Source organism: Athene noctua, chromosome 2 (assembly GCF_965140245.1).
Source record: "Athene noctua chromosome 2, bAthNoc1.hap1.1, whole genome shotgun sequence".
Lineage (NCBI taxonomy): Eukaryota > Metazoa > Chordata > Aves > Strigiformes > Strigidae > Athene > Athene noctua.
This window is the reverse complement of record NC_134038.1, coordinates 156,760,742-156,787,713: the sequence shown is the minus strand read 5'-3', so window position 1 is coordinate 156,787,713 and position 26,972 is coordinate 156,760,742. Positions and strand designations below refer to the sequence as shown.

Below are 26,972 nucleotides of genomic sequence, written 5' to 3'. Positions count from 1 at the left end.
CTTTTTTGCATTGTTGAGTGGGCAGAGTAGCACAGCTCTGTTTGCTTGGTCTTGCTGGCTGCTCCCTACTCACCTTCTTGGTGGGGAACAGGAGCAGTGGTTCCACAAATGGGACTTTCCCTGTGTTCAACTACTATTGGAGCAAAGGGTCAGTGCTGGGGAGCAGCACAGCTTCATATGCCCTGTATGGGAATGCGGGTAAGCTCCAATATCGCCATAAGTTCTGTTATAACCCATGCCAGTTTTTGCTTGGAAAAACACATCATTCAGTCTGAAATTTTCCAGGCTTATCCTCTACCTTGGCAGTTAGCTTTAGGGAATTTAAGTAAAATCAGATAGAACATCTTTTAATTTGATGAAGTCTGAAAAGGAGCATGAATGTACGTACACAGAAGCAACCCTTCTGCTTCTAGCCAGCCTTGTATGAGACACAACCATAAATAAAATTGACCTGAGCAGAGTGGTAAATAAAGATTCAAACCTTTTGTCCATGTTACTATGTCTAGAGCAAATTTTTTGCTTTTAGATGTTGCACATCCTTGGATACATGTCCATTTACTTCACTGGGGAGATTGGTTCATGATTGCTAATATGCTTTGGTGAGAGAGACCACAAGATTTAGCCATGAAAGAAATCTGGCCAAACTAGATCTCTACCAGTGCTTGCTTGCTTGCTTGCTTGCTTCCTTCCTTCCTTCCCTTCTTTCCTTCCCTTCCTTCCCTCCCTTCCTCCCTCCCTTCCTTTTTGTAGGAAAAATTAATGATTTGGGGGGAGCGTGGGGGTGGGTGCAGAGTAGATTGCCTCTGTGTGGCAGCTAAAAGGGTGTGCATAGGAAATGTGTTGTATATATTTTGGGAGGTGGGGGAAGAGGTAGCAATCTTGTTAACCCAATGACTAGTCTGCTTTAGATACCAATGAATACATGAGTCCAAAATTCTCTCACACTCTAAAGAGAAAAGTGGTAACAGAGAACCCTTTTAGCATTTCATTTCTTATGACTGCCAGGAAGCTCTTTGAATAGTTCTGTCTGTTTTTAGCACCTGATATTTGAAGCTGTAACCAGGGCATTGAGTTCAAACACAACTTGAACTATTTTCAAAGGCTTATCCAGCCTTACAACATAACACAGTCACTGCTCCAAAACCTCTTTCATTAAATCAGCCTGTCTTTCTCCCAATTAGGGTAAAATCCTGAACAGAAAAGGATGCTGTCCTATTTGCACTGAAAGTAAGTTCTTTCTTCACATTCTTTAAATTCTTTTTTATTCTTTCAGAGAAAATAAATATAGTAGAATTATGTTTGCTTTTCTGCCTTTTAGTTAGAAGAAGGCTAAAGGGCAAGTGATTATTGCTGGCCACAGATTTTGCTTCCTATAAATCTGTAAATTTAAAATAAAATGGCTGGGTATTTAATTTTTATTTTATTTTACTTTTTGCAAATAACACTATTTTTGTCAAATGTGAGCTGCTGCTTTTTGAAGGATATAGTTGGCCTGTGAAATTTGTAGGCAATAAAATGAGCAAATGAATAGTGTCGTAACTTTTAGGACTGGGTACCTTTTATACCTGTAAATAACAGCCCAGCTATGCATATATATAATCCAACACCTTTGCAGATGATTTGTGAGAGTTTAAAAAAGGTGTGCAGAAATCTGAGACACAGTCTGGGACAGCAGTGAAAAGCACAATAGAAAGCTCTCCTTCTGTCTCTACGATGTTTAGCTCAACCATCACCTTTTTATCCCTTTACTCTTCACTTCAAGAATGATCATCTTATGATATCACTTGTGTTGTCTCCTAGCCAGCAAAGCACTTACACAAATACTTATCTTTAAGCTTGTCCTAGTTAAGTCAACAGGGAGACCTGTCTTCACTAAAGTTAACAGGATACAATTGCGTATTTCCTTCAGGTCGTGTTTAAGTGTTTTACCAAATAGGGACAGACTGCTAAAATGGGGTTTTATGATTTATAGGAAGGCTTCTGAAAGAAGGAACAGGTTTTTAAGGAGACTGTTGCCTATTCTTTTGTCTAAAGTCATATTGGTTTTGCTGTTCAGCTCAGTTCTGGGTGCTCTTGGATTGCACAAATTCCATATGCTAAATACCCGTTTTTCCACTCTGCAGCTCAATTGTTTTGAAACATGTAACCTACAATAAAATCTGGTTTGCAAGGTTTCAGTATCAAAATGAAATTAAATACAAGTGGCAACCTCAGAAACACTTGAAATAATACTGAGCAGAGGGAGAAATGAGAGAGGATTCAACTGACCAGCAATTGATTTCATGTTAGCTCAGTTTCAAGGGAGAAGAAATTTGCATAGATCTCTGCTTGAACATGACATGTCATTAGCATCATGAATGTATCTATCTCTATCTTGCCTCTGTTCTTAAGTTTGAGTCTCATTTAACCTTTTTCATGTGTTCTTTTGTAACATGAGAGGGGGAGGAAAATAATGGGGCCAGCCTTTCCCTCAAAGCACTGGAGACCCTCTACTGTAAGCAGTTAAAAAGAAGACAGTACAGTGACTCCTTCAGAAATGCTGCCAGAGAATGATGAGTTGTGGTAATCAGTTCATGGGAGAGGGAGGCAAAAAAATAGATTTCTTCACAGTAGAAATAACTCATTTAGGAACCAGTTATGTAAAAAGTCAGAACTTATTGGTGATATAAGAACAGAATGGTCATGACTATAAGACATGTGAAATTAAGGGTAGACCATTGTTGTTTGTCTTCCTGCCATGCAGATCAGTAAAAAGCCTGACTCCATCTTCCCAGTAGCCTCCTTCTAGATACTGGCAGACTGCTCTTAGGTCTCCCCAAGGCCTTCAGGATAACTAACTTTATTCCCTTAGCCTCTTCTTATGGGTCCTATCTGCATTGCACTGCCTGTACGTGAGACTGGGAGTCTCTTTGCACTTTCCCGCAGTGGCATGCTCCTCTTGCACATAAAAAGAGGGGTCCTTTTCTTTTTGAGAGGAGTCTCGCTATGGACCCATTTTGTATTTGGAGGAGAGCTGATGCTGAGGTTATTCTAAGCTTCTATGATTAAAAAGCCATTCCCAGCTTATTGGGTAATGTAATCAAAGAGCTTTAATACCCGCTGTCATACAGCAGTGGTGACTACCACTAGCTATTTTAACATTAGCTTTTTACCACCATTTGCAAAGGAACTAATTCCACCTTTGCGTCAGAAGTGCTGTAAATCTTATTGTGACATAAGATAGGCAAAAGCCAAAAGGATTTCAGTGATGATCACTCGCTCAGATAGTAATTAGAAACTTTGCTAATTCAGCCAATTTCTGATGAGATAAGATGTACATGCACAGCCCTTTCCCTCACCCACCCACTCATGTTGATCCTCTCTCCACATATTAACACACCAGACATTTCTGGCGGTCCAGCAGATATTAATTTTCCAAAGTAAAAACAACATAGGAGGTACAAGAACATACTGTACACAGGAGAGCTTTGAGTACAGTTTAAATGCAGCCAATTTCTATGAAGTGGGTCAAAAACAGTCACGTTGTTAAAGGATACACTTTAAACTGAAAAATGAAAAATAATCAAAGGATTATTTTCAAAGCAGTTTGTTGCAGAGAGAAAAAGTACCTTGTCTCCTAAAGGGCTGGAGAGTCTCTTTTGTCTACTGTTGCCGAAGTTAACTATGGTTAGTTTTGGCATGTTGCTGTTTAAGCTTCATGGCTGGCGTACAGTTATCACTAATTAAACACAGTGGTCATACCAGTGGAAAATTCAACAGTTTAGTTTATGCTGCTGTAAAAATGTAATGAAATGTACTCTTTTGAGCTTGATTTAGAAAAATCACCACTGACGTCAATTCCATAAATTAGTAATCCTATGTTAGACCAAGGTCATTTTCATATTAAAAAAAGAAAACCCTAAACCTGAGTTCAGATAACATTAACAGACTGCTCTCAACTCCAGACAAAGATGGGAATTTGCAATGGTGGTTAAGTCTTTGTTCTTGACAAAGAATTGATATGCCTTGCTGAAATTACAGCATGCAGTATGGAAGCTTCCTACTGCAACCATGGAGATATATTTTAATCATGATCAATAATCCTAACAAAGCCTTACCCAAGTCATTGTAAAGCTTTGTGGATGAAGTTCTTTTCAAAGTGGACTGCCATCATCTAGGTACAGGAGTATACATGATTAATTTTGCAGTAAAGGCCTCTTTTGGGGCAGAAAATTTCTTTCATCACAAATCATTCTGCAGCTTTTTTAACTGACAAAATGATCAATGGAGCTAAACAAAACTCAAGGGTATTTGGGCCCAGCCTTAGGAGTAAAGGTTGATACTTTCACCTGGCCCTGCATTCTTTTTATGTGTTTTTATAGAAATACGGAAAAAAGTGCTGAGTCTTCAAGACAAAAAAAAACCCCCAAACAACCAAAAACAAAGAAAGAAATGAAAAAGTGGGGTTATGCATTGTAGGTACCTGTGAGAACAGGGAATGGGACTAAAGGACCACACAGGCCCCTGCTGGTCCTGTTTCTTGTGTTCTTTACTTGCCATGGAGAAATACATCAACAAAAAGACTGCAATTGTTTATTCATAGTGGAATGCTGTTCATGATTTACCTCCTCAGCTGTTTCAGCTGTGATGGTCTACTATATAAATATGTATTTGGACAAATTGGAGTAGCTATTTTATTTATGAAATAGACCATAAAGACTCCTGTGGAGTTTTTGACACCACACCTTGTAATGTGTATTATATCAAGCTGCACTATGCAGCAGTTATGAGGAAAGTACTCTATGGCTATGCATTTTTTACAGAAGAGCTAATGAAATTCTATTATGCGTGTTCTGTAGCTAGTTTTCAAAAGTTAATAATGTGTTCTGTTTGATTTAGGGCTTAATTCAGCATATGGGCTAATTGCATTCAAAAGTTTCATTTTATTTTTAAAAAGCTGAGATCGTTGTGAATTATAGATGTGCAACCAGAACACCCTTAACTGGTAAACTTGTATTTTTTCCTCCTTATCCTTACTTAGAAAGTGTCCAAACCAATTTTAGTTATAATTTAAACTATATTTTTCTTGGCCACTCTTAACTAGCTACAAGCCCAGAATAGTGTGACCAGACATCTGGACATCTTGGACTTCAATTGACTGCTCTGATCTCCTGAAAAAATAAAACAAGCTATTCCACGAGCACCAGAGCTAACAGAGCCTGATTTCCTATGGATTTGTGTCCCATTTCCTTTATATTCCCAATATATCCAAATAAAAAACCCAGCTAGAGACAATCTATCCCATGGCTGCTCTGGAGCTACAAGTGTGCTAATTGCCCAGCCAATATGCTCGTGGTCTCCGGCTGGTCAGGATGTGTGTCCTGACTGTCTGTCTGGCCTCCACCAAGCAGTATATATATATATCTCGCCTCTCTAGAAAGGCTAAATACTGTCTAGGGGGCTGGGGGCATTGGTTGGACAACAGAAAGGTACTTTTTGGCAATCACTTATTTCAGTAAGTGGTTCTTACCTTTACTCAGCACACTACTTACTAGAAATGAGTTATCTTTCAGACTTTTATACCTCTGTATTGGCCAAAACAGGTCGTGATTTCATAAACTTTTTTTTCCCCCCTTATGAGCATATGTTCAAACTTGGGAAAAGCTAAAATAGTCCTTTCCTTGCTGTTGCTTTTTCAGCTTCTTTTTTGTAAGATAAACATGTTTTCAAAAACAGTGCTCCTGGCCCACGGTTACCTTCCCCATTACCTTTTCTAATGAAAGTCACGATTTCATTTGAATTTGGCACGTGATTTGTAAGTGCAAAGAAAGCATGCCAAGAATTCTATAGGATTCACTTTAGCACCTAAATACTATTATTACTAATTTGCAAGTAAGCTGTAGAGCTTTAGGTGGGACCTGAGCAAACTGCATGAATCACACATGTAGTTTAAGATTGTCAAATGTAAAAGTGTGCAGTCCATATTTAGTTGCTTAAAAAACAAATGTGAAAACTGCTGGGCTCCCAGAAGCTTTTATGAAAGCCAGAAGTTTTGAATACTGATTTGGGATTCTAAATGCAGGATTTCTAAAAGAGGTTTAGAGGTGTTTGCAGCCAGCTCTCAATAATGTTTAATCAGAGCTGAGTGCCTAAGGCATTTTAAAAATCACAGCATCCTGAACATAGCTCTGGGGTCCTCCTTTGAAAAATTTCTGTTTTTCAGGGACAGAGAGGGAATGGGTATATTTGCCTTCATGTGCATGCATAAATGAGCAAAAGAAGACATCAAAGATCATGAATGGCAGGTTTGAAACAAGCAAGAGGCAGTGATTCTTCATTTACTTTGCCCAAGGATTTTGTCAATGCTAAAAACATTTTTTGGTTCAAGAGAAGACTGGACAAATTCACAGAAGTCTATTAAATAAAGTAAAATCATGTCTAGCTTAGAAAATCCCTAAGCTGAAAATAGTTGGAGGCTGGTAGAGTCTTAGGGCGAAGTATCATGTATAATTGCCCTTTTCTAACTCTACCCTATACACCTGATAGAGACAATGAGTATCTGCAATAAGTTGGGAGTAATTTTCTGTAGGAAAAAAAGGGAAGGATCTTCACCCATGACCCTATGTCTTGTTAGCACAAGCTAGCAAAATTCCTACTCCAGCGCTGGGAAATGTAGCTTTGGTGATGCAACAACACCTCTCCATTCATTACATCCCAACAGAGGAGCAAGCCACATATGATCCTAACTAGAGAACTGGTGCTTCCAAAAAGTTTCAAAAACAGCCAAGCAGAAAGACTGGTTTGTTTCAGAAGGGAAAAAAAAAAAAAAGGAAAAAAGAAGCAAACCATAAAACATGATGTGATTGAAATTCTCCAAAAGGAAGTAAACGACCCAAAACCTAAAAATGGCAGGAACTCTTTTCATGTTGCCTGTCTTTTGCAGTCTTGTTACACCCGGTATTTAAGGTTTATTTCTAGGCTGGCCAGTTCTTCTTATTGGCAGTGCCTGAGTTATCACACACACTCTTGCAGGGTGTGGACTTTTTTTTTTAAACCCACAATTTTAGAAAACCTTTCAAGAATGTTTTACACTGTGATATCAGAGAATCAATTATTCAGTCTGTTTTTAGGTAGATTTTCCCTCCCCCATTTCCTTGGTTATTAAAGAAAACAGCAAAATTTGGATCAGACATTCAGCTATCCAGTCCAAAATACATTCTTTTTTATTTTAACTGCACTGCATCAAGTTGACATATGACGTGACACGATGTAACATAACATAAAACAACATTACTCTGCATAACACATTAGAAATTAAAAATAAATATTTCTTTTGGATCCCATTGGTACTATCAATTTTACTTGCACATCTCTAAATTATGTTTGTTCCTCTCATGTCTTGCTTCTTAGCCACTTGCTTAGGTAAAGAATGAGCCTCCCCCTCCCGATATGTTAGTTAATAACATGTATAACATGTCTATGTTCTTGGCCTCTAGAAATGCAGACAAAAAACAGTTCTCTCCTCTGAAATCTTCACTTATGTTTGGACTGATTTTTTTGTTGATAATTTCCTTGTTTCTATAAAAGTTGTCATGATGTTTAAAGAAAAAGCCCCAAAAAATGAAATAGAATCTAGGCAAGTAATAGAATATATCTTGATATTCATAATGCAGGTAATTACATGAGTACATATGGAAATCAGAAATATGATTTAGTATTGATAAAGTCAGATGGTGTCAATATAAAATCTGTGGATTTTTTTCCCATTGGTAAAAATTACATTGGTGATTAAAAACTATATGGTTCCTTCCAATTTATGGAGAATCAATCAATCTTTTTATGGACTTTGGAAAACAGTTATTGATATCCTCACTGGCATCAATGAGAAGAACAAGACTCACAGAAGTGCATGTTTTTAAAGGCACTCTCTTATCTAAGTGTCTTGATTTTCAGGATCTGCTTAAAGTCTGTTGGTCCTGATTTCAAGAGCTGTTGATCAAATGTGGTTCATTTATACTTTTAATGGAGCTGTCAACATGATATCCTTGAATAATTGAAATTCTTTGTCCCTAGTTGCCAGACATAGTAAAGAGGCATAATAATGATGCCAAGACTAGGTACTGGCTTTGCTAAAGAAGCATGCATGTGATGAGGGTAAAGTACAAATCTCCCAGGTAGAGCTCTGTGATGGCACTGTACCATGCGGTGAGGGAGACTCTAGTTAGACTTCAGGAAGACCTTACTTGCAGTAACGACTGCCAAGTACTGCAACATGTTGCCGGAGGTGGCTGTGGAGTTGCTTTTACTACTGCTCTTTAAGAGCAGGTTAGATAAATGTCTGTCAGGAATAACATAGGTACAGGTGATTCTGTATTACAGCTGGAGAAGGAAAAGGTAATGTCTCCTGGGGTCCCCTTCAGCCCCATTTTCTGTGTCTCTGTGTAGGTATCCTTGGATGCTTTTTAACTACAGCTATAAACATGCCAGAAACCTCACAGGTGCTTTAGCATAGCATTCTGCCTAGGCTGAAAAACCCTGCTGAGAAAGGTGTATTGCGGTCAAAACTGCATTGTACTCCACTGAAGAGTTCCCTGACTCTTCTCCGTAATATCCATGTCTCCTTCTTTTTTGTAGGTTTGAATTTGTCTTTTTTTTAGCTGCCTTTTCAGGCAAGCCATTGTTAGTTGGATAATTTTTTTTCAGTGAATAAATTGTGTTCCTTGTTACTCTCCCCTCCTTTGTTGTTTTTTTGTTGTTTTTTTTTTTCTTTTTTTGATTGATGCTGTTCACAGTTCTCTGATTATTGAGTCAAATTTTGTTACTGCACCAAACTCTCTTCCCCTAAAACAGGCATCATCTTTCAAAAGCAGCCTCAGCCCATGGGTATCCAGCTGGCAGTAGCAGTGTGCATTTCTGCCTCGAGACTCCTTCTTCCAGGAACAGCAGCAATGAGATGTGGTTAGGACCTATTGTTATACCAGGAGGCTGCAATGCATATAAATGTGCTGCTCTCTTTGATTGCGAGGCAATTCAATCAATTGCTGGGTAACTGCAGGGTAACACAGCATCACTGACATGAGCGTGGAAATGTTCTGCCTTTGAGCTGCAACTTTTCTGACCAGCATATGGCTGCAAGCATCAATAAGAAATCTCCCTCCATTTATAATGTTGCAAATGATTGGTAATGATACCATGCCCTTACATAGTCATTGCATCGTTAGTCACGTACTACTGACTTTTAGTTGGTACCATGATAACAGTGACTACCACAACTCAGTTGTGTATAAACAACATATATGATAGCTTGTAACACTGAATAAAGATTCTGGATATACAACTAATTTGGGGAAAAAACATAAATGTACCTAGTTTATAAATGTACAATATTTATAAGTGTGTCTATGTAAAATATGGACAGAACCAGGTCCTGCTAAAGCGGTTTGATGACTTAATTTCAGGGGATCAGCTCTGCCTAACTGGGGACATTAAAATTAGCCTCGAAAATATGCATGTGTAGTTTTGAATTCTGCTTCGGTTAGTGGATTAGGCTTTGCTCCCACAACACAATTTAAGGGTGAGAGCTTATCCCACGGGAATTTAACTGTCTGAGAGGAATGCCTGTAGCCTTAGATACTTGTTCGTACTCCCAGAGCTGGCAGCATAGGGACAGGCTCCTCCAGAGAGTAATTCCCCATGTATTAGAAGAGATGCCTAAAACTGGTGAGATGAAAGACTTTCTAATCATGTCTGTTTCTCTCTGTCAGTGAGATGGAGACTGGATGAACTGCTTAGACTAGGCCTTTCATGTTTGCAAAGCTGAAGCTAGGTAGGAAGGTTCCTGTCACACCTCTCCAGAGACATGTGGGCTCTGCAAGCTCAGGGATCTGCCTGCTCTGATATCATGAGTGGGGCTTGTATTTTTTGGAAAGGAAATAATTTGAAAAATTTCAGAGGCATTGTAATAACCTAAACTGTTTGGGTGGTACATTATGTTTAAGGGACATACATGTAAGGTGGAAGATGTGTCTTTGGTTCCTAGCTACAGGTTAGCCTTCCTATGCTGCACCAGGGATCAATTGGCCTTTGATGAACACCTGCTTTGGGGAAGACTTCTACTAAAGTCATAAGCTTCCGTTTTTCAAAAATATATATTCCTACTGGGCGTCAGCCAAATCTGCCCTGTAGGGCTGATAGATTAGGTGAGAGCAGTGTGCTCTAAATTCTTATCAACTGCTTTTTTCAGACTTTGATTGATCCTGATATGGTGCTTTTGTTTCTCACTCACCTGCAGAGCCTGGAGTTTGCACTGTATTTGGAGACCCTCACTACAACACTTTTGATGGACGGACATTTAACTTTCAGGGAACATGTCAGTACGTTTTGACGAAAGACTGCTCCTCCTCTGCCTCGCCCTTTCAGGTGCTGGTAAAAAACGATGCCCGCCGGACCCGTTCTTTCTCCTGGACAAAGTCAGTGGACCTTGTGTTGGGCAGAAGCACTATCAGCCTCCAGCAGCACCTCACAGTGAAGTGGAATGGGACCCGAATCTCACTACCTTGCGAGACACCGCAATTTCAGATCGATTTGGATGGCTATTTGCTGAAAGTCACAACGAAAGCAGGTAAGACAAGTGTGTGTGTGTATGTGCGTGTGTGTGTGTGTGTGAACTTCTCAAGTGCATCATGAACAGCAGTCAGTATAAAAGCATGGTAGAAGTAATAAATGTAGTTATAACTCTTTAGAGGTCTGAGGAACCCAACGTGCTTTCAAAATCCCTGCAGCCCACAAGCAGACAGAGATCCCAGCTGAGTTTGAAGTCTCTGGCAGAACATTTGCTAAGCTGTGTTTCATTCTGCAGCTGACAATTAACTGCCTGCATAGACAAATATGCCATGATTTTCACTTTCAGTAACTTAAAACTGGCTTATGCACGGTCATCGTTTGATACTTACAGATAAGAAGAGAGGAGATCAGTTCTTAAACATAACATTCAGGTTTTTTCCCAGTTGAAGCAACATACCTTACAGTCTAAGTCAGCAATTATCTAAAATCATAGTTGTTAATGGTTGGAATTAGTTTAAATTGTCAGATTATGGAAACATTTCACTGGAGCTGCCCGGAAAAATGGAGGTCCTGTTTTGAAAACCAAGGCCTAGATTGCTGTACAGTGCCATCTTGTTGCGCTTGCTTTGTGCTTAAGTAAGAGTTTGTCTAGGAGGAACAGAGTCCATAGCACCAGAAGCAACAGGAAATCAGAAACTTCAGAGAGTCTGGTACCTTGTTTGAAGAAACAGGGAAGGGAGATAGCAGACTTTCAGGTCTTTTGAGTCCTAGAAAATACATTAATTGTCAAAATGTTAAACTAGAGGACTTAGATTTGCTTTGATAAACTGTTCTGAAACTATAGTATCCTTGCGTAGGTAAATACTGAGGGGAAGTTTAAAACTTTCTCATTAGCATGTGTTAGGTACTACTGTAGTCCTAAGAGATTTCACTTACACAGTGAAGTACTGTTTCAGTGAGAATACTATTTACTGTTAATTCAATTAAATGCCATGTGAAAGCAGTGAAACCAATCTTTCTTATGGAGTGATATGGTCACAGGCATGATGCATAGTCATACTCATTATCTAGCATCTTTTTTTTCAAGGGGGACACTAGCACCCACTGTTGAGCTGAGAATTTAGACACCTGTTCATATAGCCCCTGGAAATGTAAGTCTGCATAATGCGGATCCCAGCTCTGGGCTCATTCCTCAAAGTGGCAATGCAGATTTTTGTGGCTGTCTGTAAAATTCACACAAGTTGACCATTATTCACAACTTCTAATTAAAAGCATCTTGAGGGTTTCTCTTTGCAGCCAGCTGAACACTATGAATTCTGGCGATGTGGATTTCATTAGCCAACCACAGGCCAAGGAAAGGCTTTCAATCGAAGATGAATGACAGCTAATCCTGCTGCTATTCCATTTGTCTCTAGTGCAAGCCTAATAAATGACTACACACATCCTTGTCCATGTGTTGGCAGAGGGAGTGCAAACATGGCATATGACAACATACCAAACAGTGTGTAATCACTGCAAATTATAGCCTAAATAATTCCTCCCCTTAACAGAGCAGGATCAGATTTCTCTTGCTGAACTAAGCATGATGGGCCAAGTCCTCCTTTCCTCAGCATGTAAGGCCTGGAAAGGAGCAGAACGGCATGGCTCCATTTTGCTGGGAGAGGATAAGCAGCAGAGAAGCTGTAGAGAGGAAGAATGTGCTGAGCAGAACTAGTTTAAAGACAAACCTTTTGTTCCACAGGAAATTCTGGGTGCTGGGGGAAAAAAAATGGAGAATTTTCTGTTTCAGAATGAAACATGGATTTTAAAAAAAAAAAAAAAAAAAAAGCTTTCCCACTGTAGGGTGAAAAAATAGGGGGAGGGAGGAAGTAATGAAAAATAAGCAAAACCAGTGCACTAGAAGCAAAATTCAAAGTAAAATTGGGCTGGGAAGTGCGGGGTCTGGTGCTTACAGCTCAGCCAGCATTCCCATGGCTTATGGTTTTCCTTTTGCAGAGCTGGGAGTTGAGCCCTGGATAAAACAGGGGAGCCCAAAGCTTCAGGAAGCCTTGTGGTCCCTGGCTAAAGGGCAGTCTGCATGGCAGGGCTGTCCTGAGTTGCATACCCTGAGAATTCAGGCTTCCAGGCAGCCCACCAGGCGAGCTGGCAGGAAACCAGCTTGGAGCCTTGCCTGTGCTGTGTTGGAAGTTCATTGAATCCGATATGTCTCCCTGAAGCATTTCAGTTCTGATGAATTGGCATTTTCCAGTGAAAACCTGTTTTGTTGCTAAATTCCTCACCAGCTGTAGCCCTTGATGCCATGCAGCAGCAATTCTGGCTGTGCAATTGCAGGTACTTTGTCATGGGTGTGCTTGGGATCGTGTTGAGTCCTTGGATAAAATTTGTGTGTTTAAAAAGACGAGAGAGCAGAGGGGCACAGGGCTCAAGTTACTTATCTATGCAGGAGCATTTTTGTTGTTGTTGTTTCTGCACTGATCTTTTGCATGAAGCTGCTTTGCTAAGGTTTTCTGTGCTGCTTTGCCACTAAATCTTTAGGGAAGAGTGGTCTGCCAGTTCTTGAGGATGCCTTTACCATGAAAAATCATGCAGAACAATTGATGGGAGTTCCCAGCATGGGGAACTCAGTGTGTGATGTGCATAAATCCAGAAGGATTTTTCTAAAATGCAGTAGAGCACATAGTGTGCCAAGTTAAGAAATCAAGTAACAAGTTGGTTAATCATCCTTCAAAGAAAGGGGAAAATTGGAAAACTCTAAAAAGTAACTCAGAGAATATTTCTTTTCTGAACATCCCCAGATGGGACAGATGCTGCATCCTTTGGCTTCACATCTCTTGGATTCTGATCCTTGTCCAAGGGAATGGGAAACTCATCCATTTTGGGGGTGAAGGAAAGAAGGGTATAGGCACTAAGATACTTTTCCAAACAATTTCTGTCTGCCAAGGAGACCATTTCAAACATCACTCCATAGCATAATCCCATCTGTCACAGCTCTTGTTGGTTTATAGAAACCAACTGAGTTTTCTGCCTGTGAACAAACTAAAAGGCACACACTGCACTGTGCGATCAGGCTCTGACAAAATTATAATGTGCGTACAAGTAAATACCCTTCCTTGTTACCCCAAAAGGGAGTAAACTCTGTTATGGATGGAAACCTTTAGGCTGTTCATCAAAGCTCGAAATTACCCTTCCATCTGAGCAATTACAGCAGAATGCAGTGTAATTAAACAATACCCAACTAGAGGAAAGTACTTCCTTTTGTGGTAGTTAAACTGCGAGTCTCTTGAATCAAATCCAGTAATCAAAGCGGAGTCTCTAGATTTAAAAATGTGCATTTTTATATGCTGAGATGAAAAGTCATAATTTTATATTATTCTTGTCTGCATACCTAGAGTTCACAGAGCATCATATAACAAGTACTTTAACTTAACTCTCACCAAGGACACACAAATACTCGGGATAATTTTAGAGTTAACCTTTTGTAATGAACATGAGTGGTTTCGCTGAAAGTCAGTAAGTCTTGGCTTGAGAAAAAAAAGTTGTAAAAGGAAAATTAAGATAGAATCATTAGCCAGTCTTTTGTGACCCTGCTTAAAGTCAGCAGCTTCTGAGGGAGCTTGTTTGGGGAAGAAGTTGAACACTGCCTTAAAAACTGGAGTTATTTTCTGAAGAGAGCTGTCTGAGAATTTGGATCTTGATGCTTCAAGTTTTGAGAAAGTTTATATGATTCTCAAGTCTGAAGAAATCTTAGTTTATAAGCTAATGGCAAGGTTTTTCTAAATGCCAGCACGGCAGTATTAATCTGGTGTCTGCAAATCAAGCTATGTTTTGTTTTGTTCAGCGTTGTCAGAAGCAAAGACAGCTGGAATTCGAATTTGTCCAGCAAAGATAATGTATGAAGCAGCTTAAAAGTCAGCTTTCCCCCTTGCCACTGTGCTGGCCTTGTTAACAATTGCAGTCTTACACAATTTTTCAGTTGGCTGGGTGTAAAGTGCCTTTGGAGGCGGACACAGTGGCCCTATCCATGCTGGGTTTATTAGACAATTTGAAACTGCTTTCAGGCATGGTCAGCTCAGGACATATTTGTGCTATCATTGCTAACCTATAGTGATAAGAAAAATGTGATGCAGTAAACTGTAGTGATCTTTGATGCAGGATTTTCTGCACAACCTTCCTGGGTGAATCGCTCCCCAGACTCTTGGTGACATGATGTAAACCACACAAGTGCCAGGACAATACGTACTGATGGCAAAACACCCCTTCTATAGCCATAACTGCCATTTGAGCCTCACCCTGTTTCTCTGCAGCACGGATAGGAATTGTCATAGGAGACAATGGGATATGTTGCTGAAGGAAGGGTTCCAGCTTTGAAGTGAGTCACTGGTATGTTAATTACTTACATGAGGATAGGGTAGGATTTGGATCACATAGTGACAAGCACTGATTTACAAGAGGAAAGGGTGGTGCTAAGCCAGCCCACACAGCAAATGTAGAAAGCTGGAGCGAAGCCCTGGTCCTGCACCGTGGAGTGATGTTTAGTATTCTTGGCCAGGCAGGGAAAAGAGGGTAAAAATCTGGATTATCCTGTTTAAAAGCATGTTCCTGTGTTTATCCTTAACTAACTGCTGCACACAGGTACTTTATGGCAATAAATTGTCAGCGAAATGATTTGCGATCTTCAGATGCAGAATTACTGCAAAGATGTGAAGTAGTAGCATTCGTCAGACATTGGAAATAATTAAAAGAAAGGCCATTTTTTGATAGAAGTTAACCAGCAGTGATTCATGGTGGTGTTTTTATCCTGTATGATACCAAAATTGCTTTCTCTTATGAGATGCGTATTGACTCCTCAAAGGATGAAATGAATTTAATTTACAATCACTCAGGTAAAAACTAGAAGTTTAGTCTCCACCTGATCTCTGGTCCCTCTAGAGTATCACTGGAAACAGAAAGGCGTTCAGAAGGTAGTTTATTCCCTCTGCATTAGACACCCATGTTGTGGCCTAGAGCTGTCTACTTCTCTCCACCGAAGAGAGGGCCCAGACAGCTCACTTAAGCTAGACACCTAGCTTTTAGATGGGTACAGATAGATAAAATGGATTTCACCCACAGAGAGCAATTTTGATTTTGATGTACTAGAAGTGCAAAACCTTACTGTAAAACAGATTGTAGCAGAGCACTTGCATTCCAGTCACTAGGTGAAGGTTGGATGTTTATCAGCATTCCTCAGTGTTGCTGACTTATGAAGACAACTTCAAAAGGTTGGTAATTAACACCTTTTGAATGAACAATTTAAATCCAGTTCAGAATGCCTTCTTACAACAGTTTTATTCATCTGACATATCTTTGTGGTCATCTTTTTAAGTCTCTTTACCCACACATAATAAGGTACTTGTATTGGAACAGTTGAATTGAAATCACTCACCCAAATGAGTGATCAGTAGTGCCTTTGCAGGCAAGAAAAGGATGTTTTCCATAAGATGGAAAACATGCAATGGGTGACAGCGACTGAAATTCTAGGCCTCTTGCGAAATCAACTAGAAATTTGCCCTAGCACATTCAATTTGCAGAATTTTGCAAGAGCCCTCTTTCACGGTTAAGAGTAGTTACGCCTTGGCTCCAGATTTTTCAGGATAGCCCCATTCATTAGCAAGGAGAAGCAAAAATAAATAGAGACAGGCATAAGTGTATTGTAATTGACTGGTTTAAGAAACACTAGACTTGCCAGAGGCACTTACTGGGAGGTATATAGAAATCTAACAACATTATCAGAAAGAAGCCAATGGCTTTGTTTAGGTTCCCATGAACACTGTTTCACAAACATAAGGCACAGTTTGTTATCCTCAATTTCTTCTCTTTTTTTTTTTTTTTTTTTTTTTTTTTGTGTGTGCCTCTTTGTTTCATCTCTTTATTAGGCTTGGAAATCTCATGGGATGGAGACAGTTTTGTGGAAGTCATGGCTGCGCCACATCTGAAAGGCAAACTCTGTGGTCTGTGTGGCAATTACAATGGGCACAAGCGAGATGACCTGATTGGGGGTGATGGGAATTTTAAATTTGACGTGGACGACTTTGCTGAATCCTGGCGTGTGGAGTCCAACGAGTTCTGCAGCCGCCCACAGAGAAAACCTGTGCCTGAGCTCTGTCATGGGACGGTCAGGGTGAAACTCCGAGCTCACCGGGAGTGCCAGAAACTCAAAGCATGGGAGTTTCAGAGCTGTCATTCAACAGTGGATTATACCACATTTTACCGGTAAGTGTGGCTTGCTGCAGAGTCACATAGTAAGTTACTATGTGAGGAGAAAAGCCACACAGTTGGCCCAATTTCTGTAGCATTTGAGCACGTGCTTTGAGCTGCTTTTGCTAAGAATTAATACACAGACTGAGTTACATTATGGTGAGCTTTTCTGAGTCAGGAATCAGAAGATGGTCTTGAGCTAATAAAGACCTGAGCAGCCAGCAGTGAGAAGGGCAGGCAGACTTATGATCACCTGGAGAAAAAGTGCTTTTGGAGACTGAAAAGAGAGCGGAAAGAGACTTCAAAACATTTTGGTAGGCTCTTTTTGATTTCAGAGTCAGCTGTAAAGTTGAGGCTGATTTAATTGCTATTGCTTATGGTCCAGAGAAGTGTGTCTTCCCAGAAGCATTCTGAAAATGGCTTTATTAAAGCAGGGATATTAAATATTACTGGTGCGTCTTGGATAGTGTATTTCGTGGTTTGAGAGTTTGAAAGGAGAGAGTTAACGAAAAGTTCAGTGCATGCCCATCCTGTGCTGGGAGCAAAGGAAGACAGATGAGGATCTAGAAGCCTTGTCTGAGTAAATTATTTGAGATTTTTTGTCTTTAAAATGCTTCCAGTCTAAACCACAGAGACATAATTTCTGTTCTTTAATTGGCATGAGTTTATTTGCCCCTCGCTCAGTAAATAAAATTGGCTTTTCTTTTGATTGCCTGACATAAAAGATAAAAGCAAGCCGAGTCACAGTTGTATGATGGCGGATGGAGCTGCCTGATCTCTGTGCTCCCAGCTTTCCCCACTTGTGCACATCTGCTGAACTATTGCGCTTATTAGGAAAAGCTTTCTGAAATGACTCTGTTTCCCTTATGAATTGCCTCTCCACTTCTTTTATAATGAGACAGAAAGACTTTTATCTACCCCAGCAGAATATGTCTGGGGCTGGGAAGTGCTAGAAGAAGACACACAGCTTGGCTTGTAGTCTATGTGCTTCTGCATTTAGTTTGCTATAGTGTATCCCTGTGCTAGGAGCCTGGCAAAGATTGAAGATTATATTGTGTGCAGGTTATAATACTTTATCTTTTCCAATGTCTGGAGGCACAGAAAAGAGCACTACAGATGCTAACACACACTCACAGGGTCTGTTGAATGCATTTCAGCAACATTCCCATCTCACTTCCATCGTCTTCTAAGGTAAGTGATGACAATGCAAATGAAAAACAGGCATAGAGAGATTTGTTTCATTTTGCAGTGGATTTTTTGTCCCTTTTTTAAAGTAGCTCGTGATTAATTTAGTGCAATACACTTCCTGACACCACAGTGGAAAATGATTTATATTTTGGCTACAGCAGCCAGAAAAGAAATCTCTACATGCTTTCACACAAGAATTACTGTAGAGCATTTCTGTTTCTTTAAAATGATGTCTTCTATTTGTCCTGGAAAGACAAGGAAATCAAACAAGTATTTAATTTTATTATATCCTTTTGTAGAAAAGTCTGTTTTTCCACAAGGAAACTTTATGTTGAAATGACCATCAAATTCCGTCAGAAGTAGCGGTTTATTTGCTTCCATTGAGATGTTGCTAGATAATAGAATGCTCAGCTCCCAATACAGGAATCAAAGAAAAAATATAACTTATACTTAAATAATGGTATTTAGTAGAATTCTACTTCTTGTTAAAAACTGACAAAAGTTGTAGCAAATAATTTGTTCAATGACCATGGACATTTGACATACAAGGAAATTCCCGCAAGGAGGTAATGTTTATGGGACACACATTCAAGAAAGTTCTGGGAATCTTTCTAACATAAATCTTTGCATGTATAAATATGTGCACATGCGCATGTATGTATAGAAGTACAAATATGAGTACTTAAGAGGTTAGCATTTGTCATGAAATTTTTTCAGAAAACCCAGTGCTGGTGATGTAGTTTTGCAGAAAATTTAAATTATCATTAAAAGGAATGTAAATTAACATTTACATCTTTTTCTGAGGTCTTTTAGAAAAGCATTTAGTCAATGTTTTCTAATTTCAGGATAGGTTTAACTAAAATTTTTCCAGTTCTGCTTTTCTAACTATGAAAAAGCTTCTAGCAGCAAGAGAAATGAAGAGGCAGAATGGTAGGGTCAGGTTCTTTCAATTTTCTATTCATCTCCTCTTTGAATTGAATAACTTCTCAGTTTTTACTCTCCAACATTATGTATTATGGAATTTTTCCATTTGAAAAACTGTATTCTCAAGAGTTAACCTTTCTTGGTCATTCTTGCCTGTATTATCAACATTGCCTCATTTTCATTATGCTGCTCTGCTAGTGACCTGCTGTTAATAAGAATTCTCAGAAATAGAAATAAACTCAGCAGGAACATTACAAATTAGGGTGTGTTTTCTCCAAATACCAAAAAAGGCAGTGAACAATGCATTGCAAACATTTGTCTGACACTGTGTTACTGAGGAGATTTCTGTGAAGATGTCTAAAATTCATTTTAAATCTTATTCTTTTTACAGCTGTAGTTTCTCCTTTTGTTAGCCATCCAAAAAACATATACAGCAAGGTTGTCATGATTGTTAGGTGAAAAAGGATATGGTTAATGTTTTAAAGAGTAGAGAACTGGCTGCATGGTTGTGGGGTGAATAACAGCTAACTCCTGAGCTTGACCTTGATATATCTGCAACACCTTGAGGGAAATGGTTGTGCACCTTGCCCTTAACCCTTTTTTTGATGTTGTGACTTTGGTGACTCGTGTTTCTCTGCAAAGCACATGGTAGAAGAAGGCACAATGTAAGCGCACAAGAAAGGATTTTGAAAGAGTCCAGACTGCAAACTAAAAATTTTGCATCTAATTTTATACCACTCATAATTCTTTGTTTTGTAACTAGACACGTTTTATGGGCTTTTAATTGTGGTTTGTTTTGTTTAGGTTTGGGTTGGTATTTTTTTTGGTCTTTAATGCATTGCTAGTTGTTCAGTACTCATGAGTAATAGTAATGCTCTAAAAATAACCCTTAGGGTTGAAACTTATGGAGGCAAGTTCATTAAGCAGGGAAACAATTTTGAATTTCTAGGAGATTTTGGTGACGTCTGAGTGAAGAAGAGATTAGCAGTGACAGTATCACCATTGCTGCTTGTCTATTTTGATATTTTAGTATAGCTAAGCATCCTGGATTAGTCCTTGTCGAGAAAAGAAGTTACCAAAGTTACTCGGTAGCGGGTTTTTAGAGGGGATACTTTGACCATGTTTGCAATAAAGCTTGCACTCAGACTTGGGAAGCTGCTCTTGCATGTAAGCAGCATTAAAAATAGGTGATAGCATCCAATTTTTTCATGCTACTGTTACCAAGAAAAGCTCTATCACATTATCAAGAAATATTATGGTACTATTTAAGCTCCAGGATGAGGATTTGGGGAGTTTAGGAGACTTGAGGAAGGAGAGGAGAACTTTCTGTGCCCACCAAGCCCTACCTCATGATCTCATTGTGTATCTTCAAGCTGTGATGGAGCAGGGGCCTGGAGGTGACTGCAGCCCTGGTGAGTCCAGGGAGAAACATGGTGTGGGGGGCAGGTCCCCAGTGTGCCCCCACGCCTGCTTTGCTTGGCCATGGCTGATGCCTCTTGGGAGCCTCCTTGGGAGGTACAGGAGCAGGCGGCCCCAAACAGAGGCACAGCAATGCTCCTCGATACAGGGACGAGTTGGGCTGCAGAGCACGCTGTAAAGGAAGGCACAGGACTAGTACTCCTAGTAACACCTGCCCTCATTAATGTCCATGACTTTCTAGTAGGTTTCTTTAATAGTTTGGAATTGCCAACAGATTTGGAATGTGACATCAATGTGATATCAGTATTTCACCCATCTCTAATATACCTACACAGCATCTCAGTTCATAAATGACTAGTTCATAATAGCTGAGTTCATAAATGACATTTCTCAAGACTCTTGCTACTGCTGTAGCTTTGGAAAAATATTCAGTGTCTTGCTTTTGCCATGCAGTAGATTTCCCCATTTGAGATTGAAAAACGTGTGCTCCTAACTCTTGAGGCAAGTGTTTTCATTGTTATTATTCTTCCTATCTTTATTATATATTTTTGTTATTGTTGCTATTATTATTATTACATTTTTGATAGACAACAGCATACCAAGTAATTAGTTACTATTTTTCTTTTGTAATTGTCCTAAGAGGTATGTTTTTTTTTCTCTCAAACACTTGAATTTAATCATATTCAGTATTTTACTGCAAGCAGTAATTAACATAGTAATAGCCTCATTTGTTTGAATCTGTTAATCAAATACATTCAGGAATTGCAAATCTGCTTTATTGCAATTCTTGTCTTAAATGTTCCTTGTGACTGTGATGACATTACTCCATCTTATCTCTCAGTTAATCAGTTAATGAGTTTCTATTTCAATTGACCAATTAACTTTATGCAGTTAACCGCTGCAGTCTTGCAGTTTTTCTAAAAATTTCCACTTAACTAGAGAAAATATTGTTGTTAGAGCATAAATTGCAATATTGTGCAGTCCATCAGCTCTGTTACTAAGTTTGACAGATATGCCATGAATGGCTGCAGAGAGCATGTGAGCTGTAGCATTGCTAAGTTAATTACGACCTCTGTTTAAAAGATGGGCACCAAGAGTTTGTGGCTTTGAAGCAGAAGGTTTGAAGGTTTTTTTCCCTGTTAACAATGATGTCCTACAGCTGTAAAATTCATGTGGTTATGCCTCTATGTTCACTCAGCAGGATGGTGCAAAAGAAATGTAGGCTGAAGAATGACTTCAGAAAAGCCCATTTCAGGTCTTAAAGGGGGGAGTGGAACTGGGATCTCTGGAGCCCTCTGTTTGCTGCCAAGGGTGCGTATTGCAAAATTCTCCCTGCAAGGTTTTCTGGCCGTGGCTGTGCACGTGGGCACAGCAGTTGCCTGTGCTGCTCCAGCTGAGGCCGGGCTGCTCCAGGGCTCATCTGTGGTGTAACCAAAGGGTGGCTGTAGCTCTGGCTGCTCAGCAGGATGACTCCTGTCCAGACTCCAGCTTCTGCACCAGCCTCCACACCTGTCTTTCTACCCACCCCAGGGCAGAGGTGGCCTGTCCCCTGCTTCAAGACAATCCAGTGTTGTTGGTTTGAGAAAAGGACCGATGGCACTGAGCCATGTCTGGTCCCCTTGCAGACCTGGCACAGAGCAGGGGCTGTTGCTCCCACTCACCCTCGTGCTAAGGTAGGGATGTTCCCGCGCTGTCAGCCTGCCTGCGGCTGGCCCTGAGTCTGGGACTAGCAGCAGTGTAACCACAACAGAGAGGAGCTCAGGATGAAATAATTTACTCAGCTTCTTGGGTAAATTGTCACTGAACAGCTGTACGACCCAGGGGGCTTCTGGTTAGAAAGGAATTTAAAAATATTTGAAATAATAATTGTATTTTTTTAAGCAAATCTGCACCAGGACTTGAGTTTCCTATGAGCTAGATGCTCCACTTTCCAATCTGCTCTGTTCAGCTTCTTTGAGTCTTTCATTCATTTGAAGTTACCACTGGAGTTTTAGTTGCTTGCATTGTTAAGTGCTTAATAATGCAGACTTTCTGCACAGAAATACTCTGCTTTATGCCATTCTACTTAAACAAGGTGATCTTTTGCAGATCTGCATTGAAGAAATGCACAAAGGACTAAGCCTAATGCATAGGCACTGGGAGAACCAGTGTTCCCAACCCTTACAAGAGCACTGGTGCTTGGGAACAGACTCTCCATGCATATCTGACCGGGCTGCCTTCTGCCTTTATTTTATGCCCCTATACAGATCGACATTATTCTCCAAACCACTTCTAAATGTCAGCCTGTGCATCTTGTGTCATTCCGTGGTGAACTCACTCACTTACATACAGGTAAGAGGCAGTGTGACTTAACACTGCTGGTGACTGACAGTGCTAGCAAATGGGAGAAAATGGACTTCATAGTGTCTGATGCACTTTGTGATTTCTAGCAGCAAGCATCAAACTTTGCTACCTATATGCTGATGGTAACGAGTACTGAAAAAATGCCGCATGTGTATAAGTCTATAGATCACCACTGTTTTAAGACTCCTCCTTGAAGTGTTTTTCATCTGATGTAGCCAAGAGTGAGTGCAAACTGCCAGAAAAATACTGTTTAGATTTAAGGATTAGAAGTTTAGATTTGGACAAATAGGTTGAGTGGTCAGAAAAGATAAATCTGAAGCCAAGCTGAGCTCAATTATCTGCAGATCATGATCCCTCTTCATCTTTCCCCACACCCCTGCCCCTGGTGGGGTATTTTTCACAGAACCAAGCCCCATCCACTTGTGTCTGTTTAGAAAAGTACCTCAGGAATTTGGGGCTAGAAAACATTCTTCTCTTTGTATCAGTGGTTATTACAGCTGTAAAACACTGAAGCAGTGCCAGAGGATTCACAGATGTCTCCTTTCCTGTTGAGGTATTGAGAATGGATGAGGGTGGAGAGGGCTCCAAAATCTGACAAGACTGTGGTGTTGGACAGACACCATTCACCTGGGACCATCCATGGCTTGCATCCAGCTGAGCAGTGCATGCTGCCAGGATGACCCACTTTGTGCCTCCCTATATGTCAAGTTAATGATTTTTTTTTTTTTTTTAAAATCAAGGGAAGATTTTTTAATAGGAAAACCAGATGAAGCAATGTGCTACTGTGTGATTAAAACCTAGGGAAGTTTCCTTTCCTTCAAAGGATGGCATGTCTGGAATATGTTTGTTTTGCTTATTTAATTACATGATCACAACTGTACCTGACACTGTCCTTTTATACTGAATGAGATGTTATTTCCTACTGGTTGCAAGTGCAGTGAGAGGCTTCTAGGAAAGAACTCAATTTGTGATTATCGTGCATGCAGGTATATAGAGGCTTATTACAAAAACCTGCTTCTGCCTAGTAAAACTTCATTTCTTTCTTGTTTATTACCTGGCTCAATGAAATTCAAGTCAGGTGTTTCATAAGCAAATACTGTCTTTGTCATTGCCCAGTGTCTGACAGATGTGAGACTCTGCATGTGAAAATGTAAGGTCTGTTTGACTGAGAGAAAAATGATCCTGAATGATGGTAGTAACTATGGGGAAGGGAGGAGAAGGGGATACATCTAACAGAAAAGCAGGATACCATAAATGTCCTTTTCATTCATCAATGTGGACTGCATTCTCAGAACTTGTTGTTCCCAGATTACCTTTAACAGAGGTTTGGTAGGGTGTTTGGTTTGGTTTTCTACAGTTTCTTGGAGTCATGGGATAAAATCCTGATTCACTGAAGTCAGTGGGAATATACATTTGGGCAACAGGCTTTCATCATTAGGTCTGTTCTGTCCCATGCAGGTTTATTACACTAATCTCTTGTATCAGTTAGTAATCCTTGGTTAGCCTTCCCACCATTTTCTGTTCCACAGACAATTTAAGAGAGCTTCAACTGGTTCAGAGTTAGCGGGTCCATTCTTTACTGGAATAGACAAAACAAAACGCTTCAGATTGGGGTTCTCAGATCCTGTCTGCTTGCCACTTTTTTCCTAGGGGGAATCTAAGGGGTGGCTTTCCAATACAGAAGACCTAATTTTTCTGTCCACAGGCCACTGAGAGATTCTTTCTCTGTTTTGCTAACTTGAGTTCACTGGTGGTTCTTTCTTTTTGGCTGTAAGAAGTTTGTAGAGAAAGCCTGCAATGCTAATTCTGCTGTCCCTTGCATTTTTCAAGGCTTATCTGACAGCTTTTAAACATGCCCTAGGCATAATTTCTTTAATATAGAGTTCCCCATCTCAAATATCTTTATCAAAGCTGCAGTCCTAAAATGTCACTATTTCACAGTAAGCATGAGTGTGCACTAGGACTGTCATGACAAAATAGAAGCACATGCCTGTTGCATACACTAATAAATATTTTTTTGGAAAGGGCCCTTTCACATTCTGGAAAAGACCCCTGATGTTTCAGTAATATAATACAACTCATGATTTTTAAAGAGAAGAGGACAGCAAGTGGGAGGAGGAACTGGTAGAAAAGCAGACCGATATCCTTCCTTGTGGAAATGTTTTAAAAGACACCACCTGCCATTTCGTGCAATTTGATCCATTGCCAAAGCAAAAATACTTGCTACACTGAGGTATTCTTTTAAGCTGTGAAAATAAATTCCATTTTTTGGAGTGATGCTATTCAGAAAAGTTATCAGCATCATTAGAGAAAACCCCCCTACGTCTTTGTCAGGTATTACAGAATTTTAACTACAGCTGCTACAGAATCCAGGACCTCTGTTCAATCTCATGTTAATTAACCTCTAAGACATGTTCACAGCAGGGCTTTCTTTGCTAGTTTGTTTTAATTTAATTTTAGCTTTTCATGTTTTAAGCTTTATTGCAGTATTGATTTTAAATAAAATCCAGAGATGCTTAGCTGATGGTAATACGTCTATTTCCGTGAATAAATAATTCAAGAAACCAACCCATCAGATCTCGTATTCTGCCTTGGGCAGAAGCTAGTAAGTGTTACAAGGAAGAGGAAACCCACCCAGACTGTATCTGGCCAACTGTGCCATGTCATATATGGTGGAGAAATCCCTTTCAGGCCCCTGAGATGATCAGTTTACATCTCATAGCATGAAATTTTAATTACCTTTCCTTTAACATGCATAACTGCAAAGCTACTATATTTCAGCTCCTATTTTAAGCCACCTGCAGTATATCCTGCCTAATTAGACACACAGCAAAGATGAACGAGGGTGTTTATAAGCAGGCAAATGAGACGAATTTGTGGGAAACGTTTTAAAAATAAGCTTAACCTAATCCTCCTGTTATTCTTATGAGTTCATTTATGCTTCTGGCAGGATAACCAGACAAAGCGGGACGTGAGCTGTGACCAGCACAAAAAACTTTTCTGTAGAAAGTTTGCCTTAGGAAGGTTTTGACAGCTCTGAGCAGCTTATCGAGCTTGCTCTCGCTGTTGTTCAGAGGGCTGACTTGCTGCATGTGAGGGGTCCATCCTGGAGACTTTATATGGGTTAGATTTAACTGTGAAAGCTTTCTTGTGGTTTTTTTAATAGCTGAAGGTTTTTCCTTCAGTTTTGTTGTTATTTTCTAAATCTTACAGGGCATCCAAAAAATCTGGGGTGTTCCTAGTCTTCAAGATCTCCAGGGACTTTTGTATCATGTCAGTTTTTCAGTAGCTGTCTGTAGTATAAAGTAGCAATCTGGGGTAAAGGCAAATCTGCTGCTCTCCTGTCCATCCTCATAAGGACTTGATGTGTCAATAGGCATGTGAAGGTCCCATACTCCACACTTGCTCTCTCAAATGTGCAAAGTGCTAGTGTGTAAAGCAATTAACTTCTGTTAATTACTCAATACAGGCCATTTTGGAAGATCTCTACTGCTGCCATTCAACCTGCAAAATGTTCACTCCCTGGGCAGCAGAGAACTAAGAGCAACAGCAGAGTGAGCACCAGGCACTGGCAGCATGATGAGAGGCAGGCACAGCCCTAATTTAAACTGTGAGCACATGTGTCCTACACAGCCATGTGTGGCAGGACCAGTGCTGATGTGGTCTTGGGACATGACAGCAAAAGCTCTTGACACCCCCCCCCCCCACACACACACACACCTCCCCCATGGCAAATCTTGGCACCTGAGGATTATTGTACACTAGGGCATCGCAACAGCAGAGCAAAGAGCAGACTCATGGGAATTAAGGCAAGAATAGGTGGAGGTACTTGTGTTTACACAGGAATATGTATTTACCCATCTCAAATATTTACCATCACAATACCTAATCTTGGGTAAGGTGAACGGCACAGGCTGGATGCATGGGTATGTGTGTCAGGTTCACCCACCCTTTAAACTGTTGAGATGCCTCTTAGCAACAGACGTGTGTGGCTCTGCTCTTGTAATTAACTCTGTCTCTGGTGGACTTGTCAGAGCAGGCCTAGACTTAGGCTAAATATGGTGAGGTCTCAAGGCTGGATATTACCAGTACCATCCTGGGGCAGGGGTAGAACTAAAATGCCACTGTATCCAAAATACACCATAAACAGTGCCTTCCTCACCCGAAGGGAGTGGTAGGGTTATAGTTTCACCCACATGGAGAGCTCTGGAAATGTGAAAGCAGGTGCTGTGATTTCACCTCTTCATCATGATATGCAGAGGATGAGAGCATTTAAGCCTCTCCCTGACTCCCCCACTTAAGCCAGTTGAAATTAAAATTGG

The 26,972-nt window shown here is 40.1% G+C and overlaps 1 protein-coding gene across 2 annotated transcripts in view; it reads left to right on the top strand.

The window, feature by feature from the left end:
* The window catches only part of BMPER (BMP binding endothelial regulator), a 148,883-nt gene that overhangs the window by 87,274 nt on the left and 34,637 nt on the right, over window positions 1-26,972 (top strand). Inside the window, exons 11-13 of one of the 2 annotated variants that reach the window (XM_074898158.1) lie at window positions 1,182-1,227; window positions 10,271-10,600; window positions 16,455-16,791. In XM_074898158.1, coding sequence (XP_074754259.1) covers window positions 1,182-1,227; window positions 10,271-10,600; window positions 16,455-16,791 — 713 coding nt within the window. The remainder of the gene's footprint in view (window positions 1-1,181; window positions 1,228-10,270; window positions 10,601-16,454; window positions 16,792-26,972) is intronic. The other variant, XM_074898159.1, reaches the window with a different exon arrangement.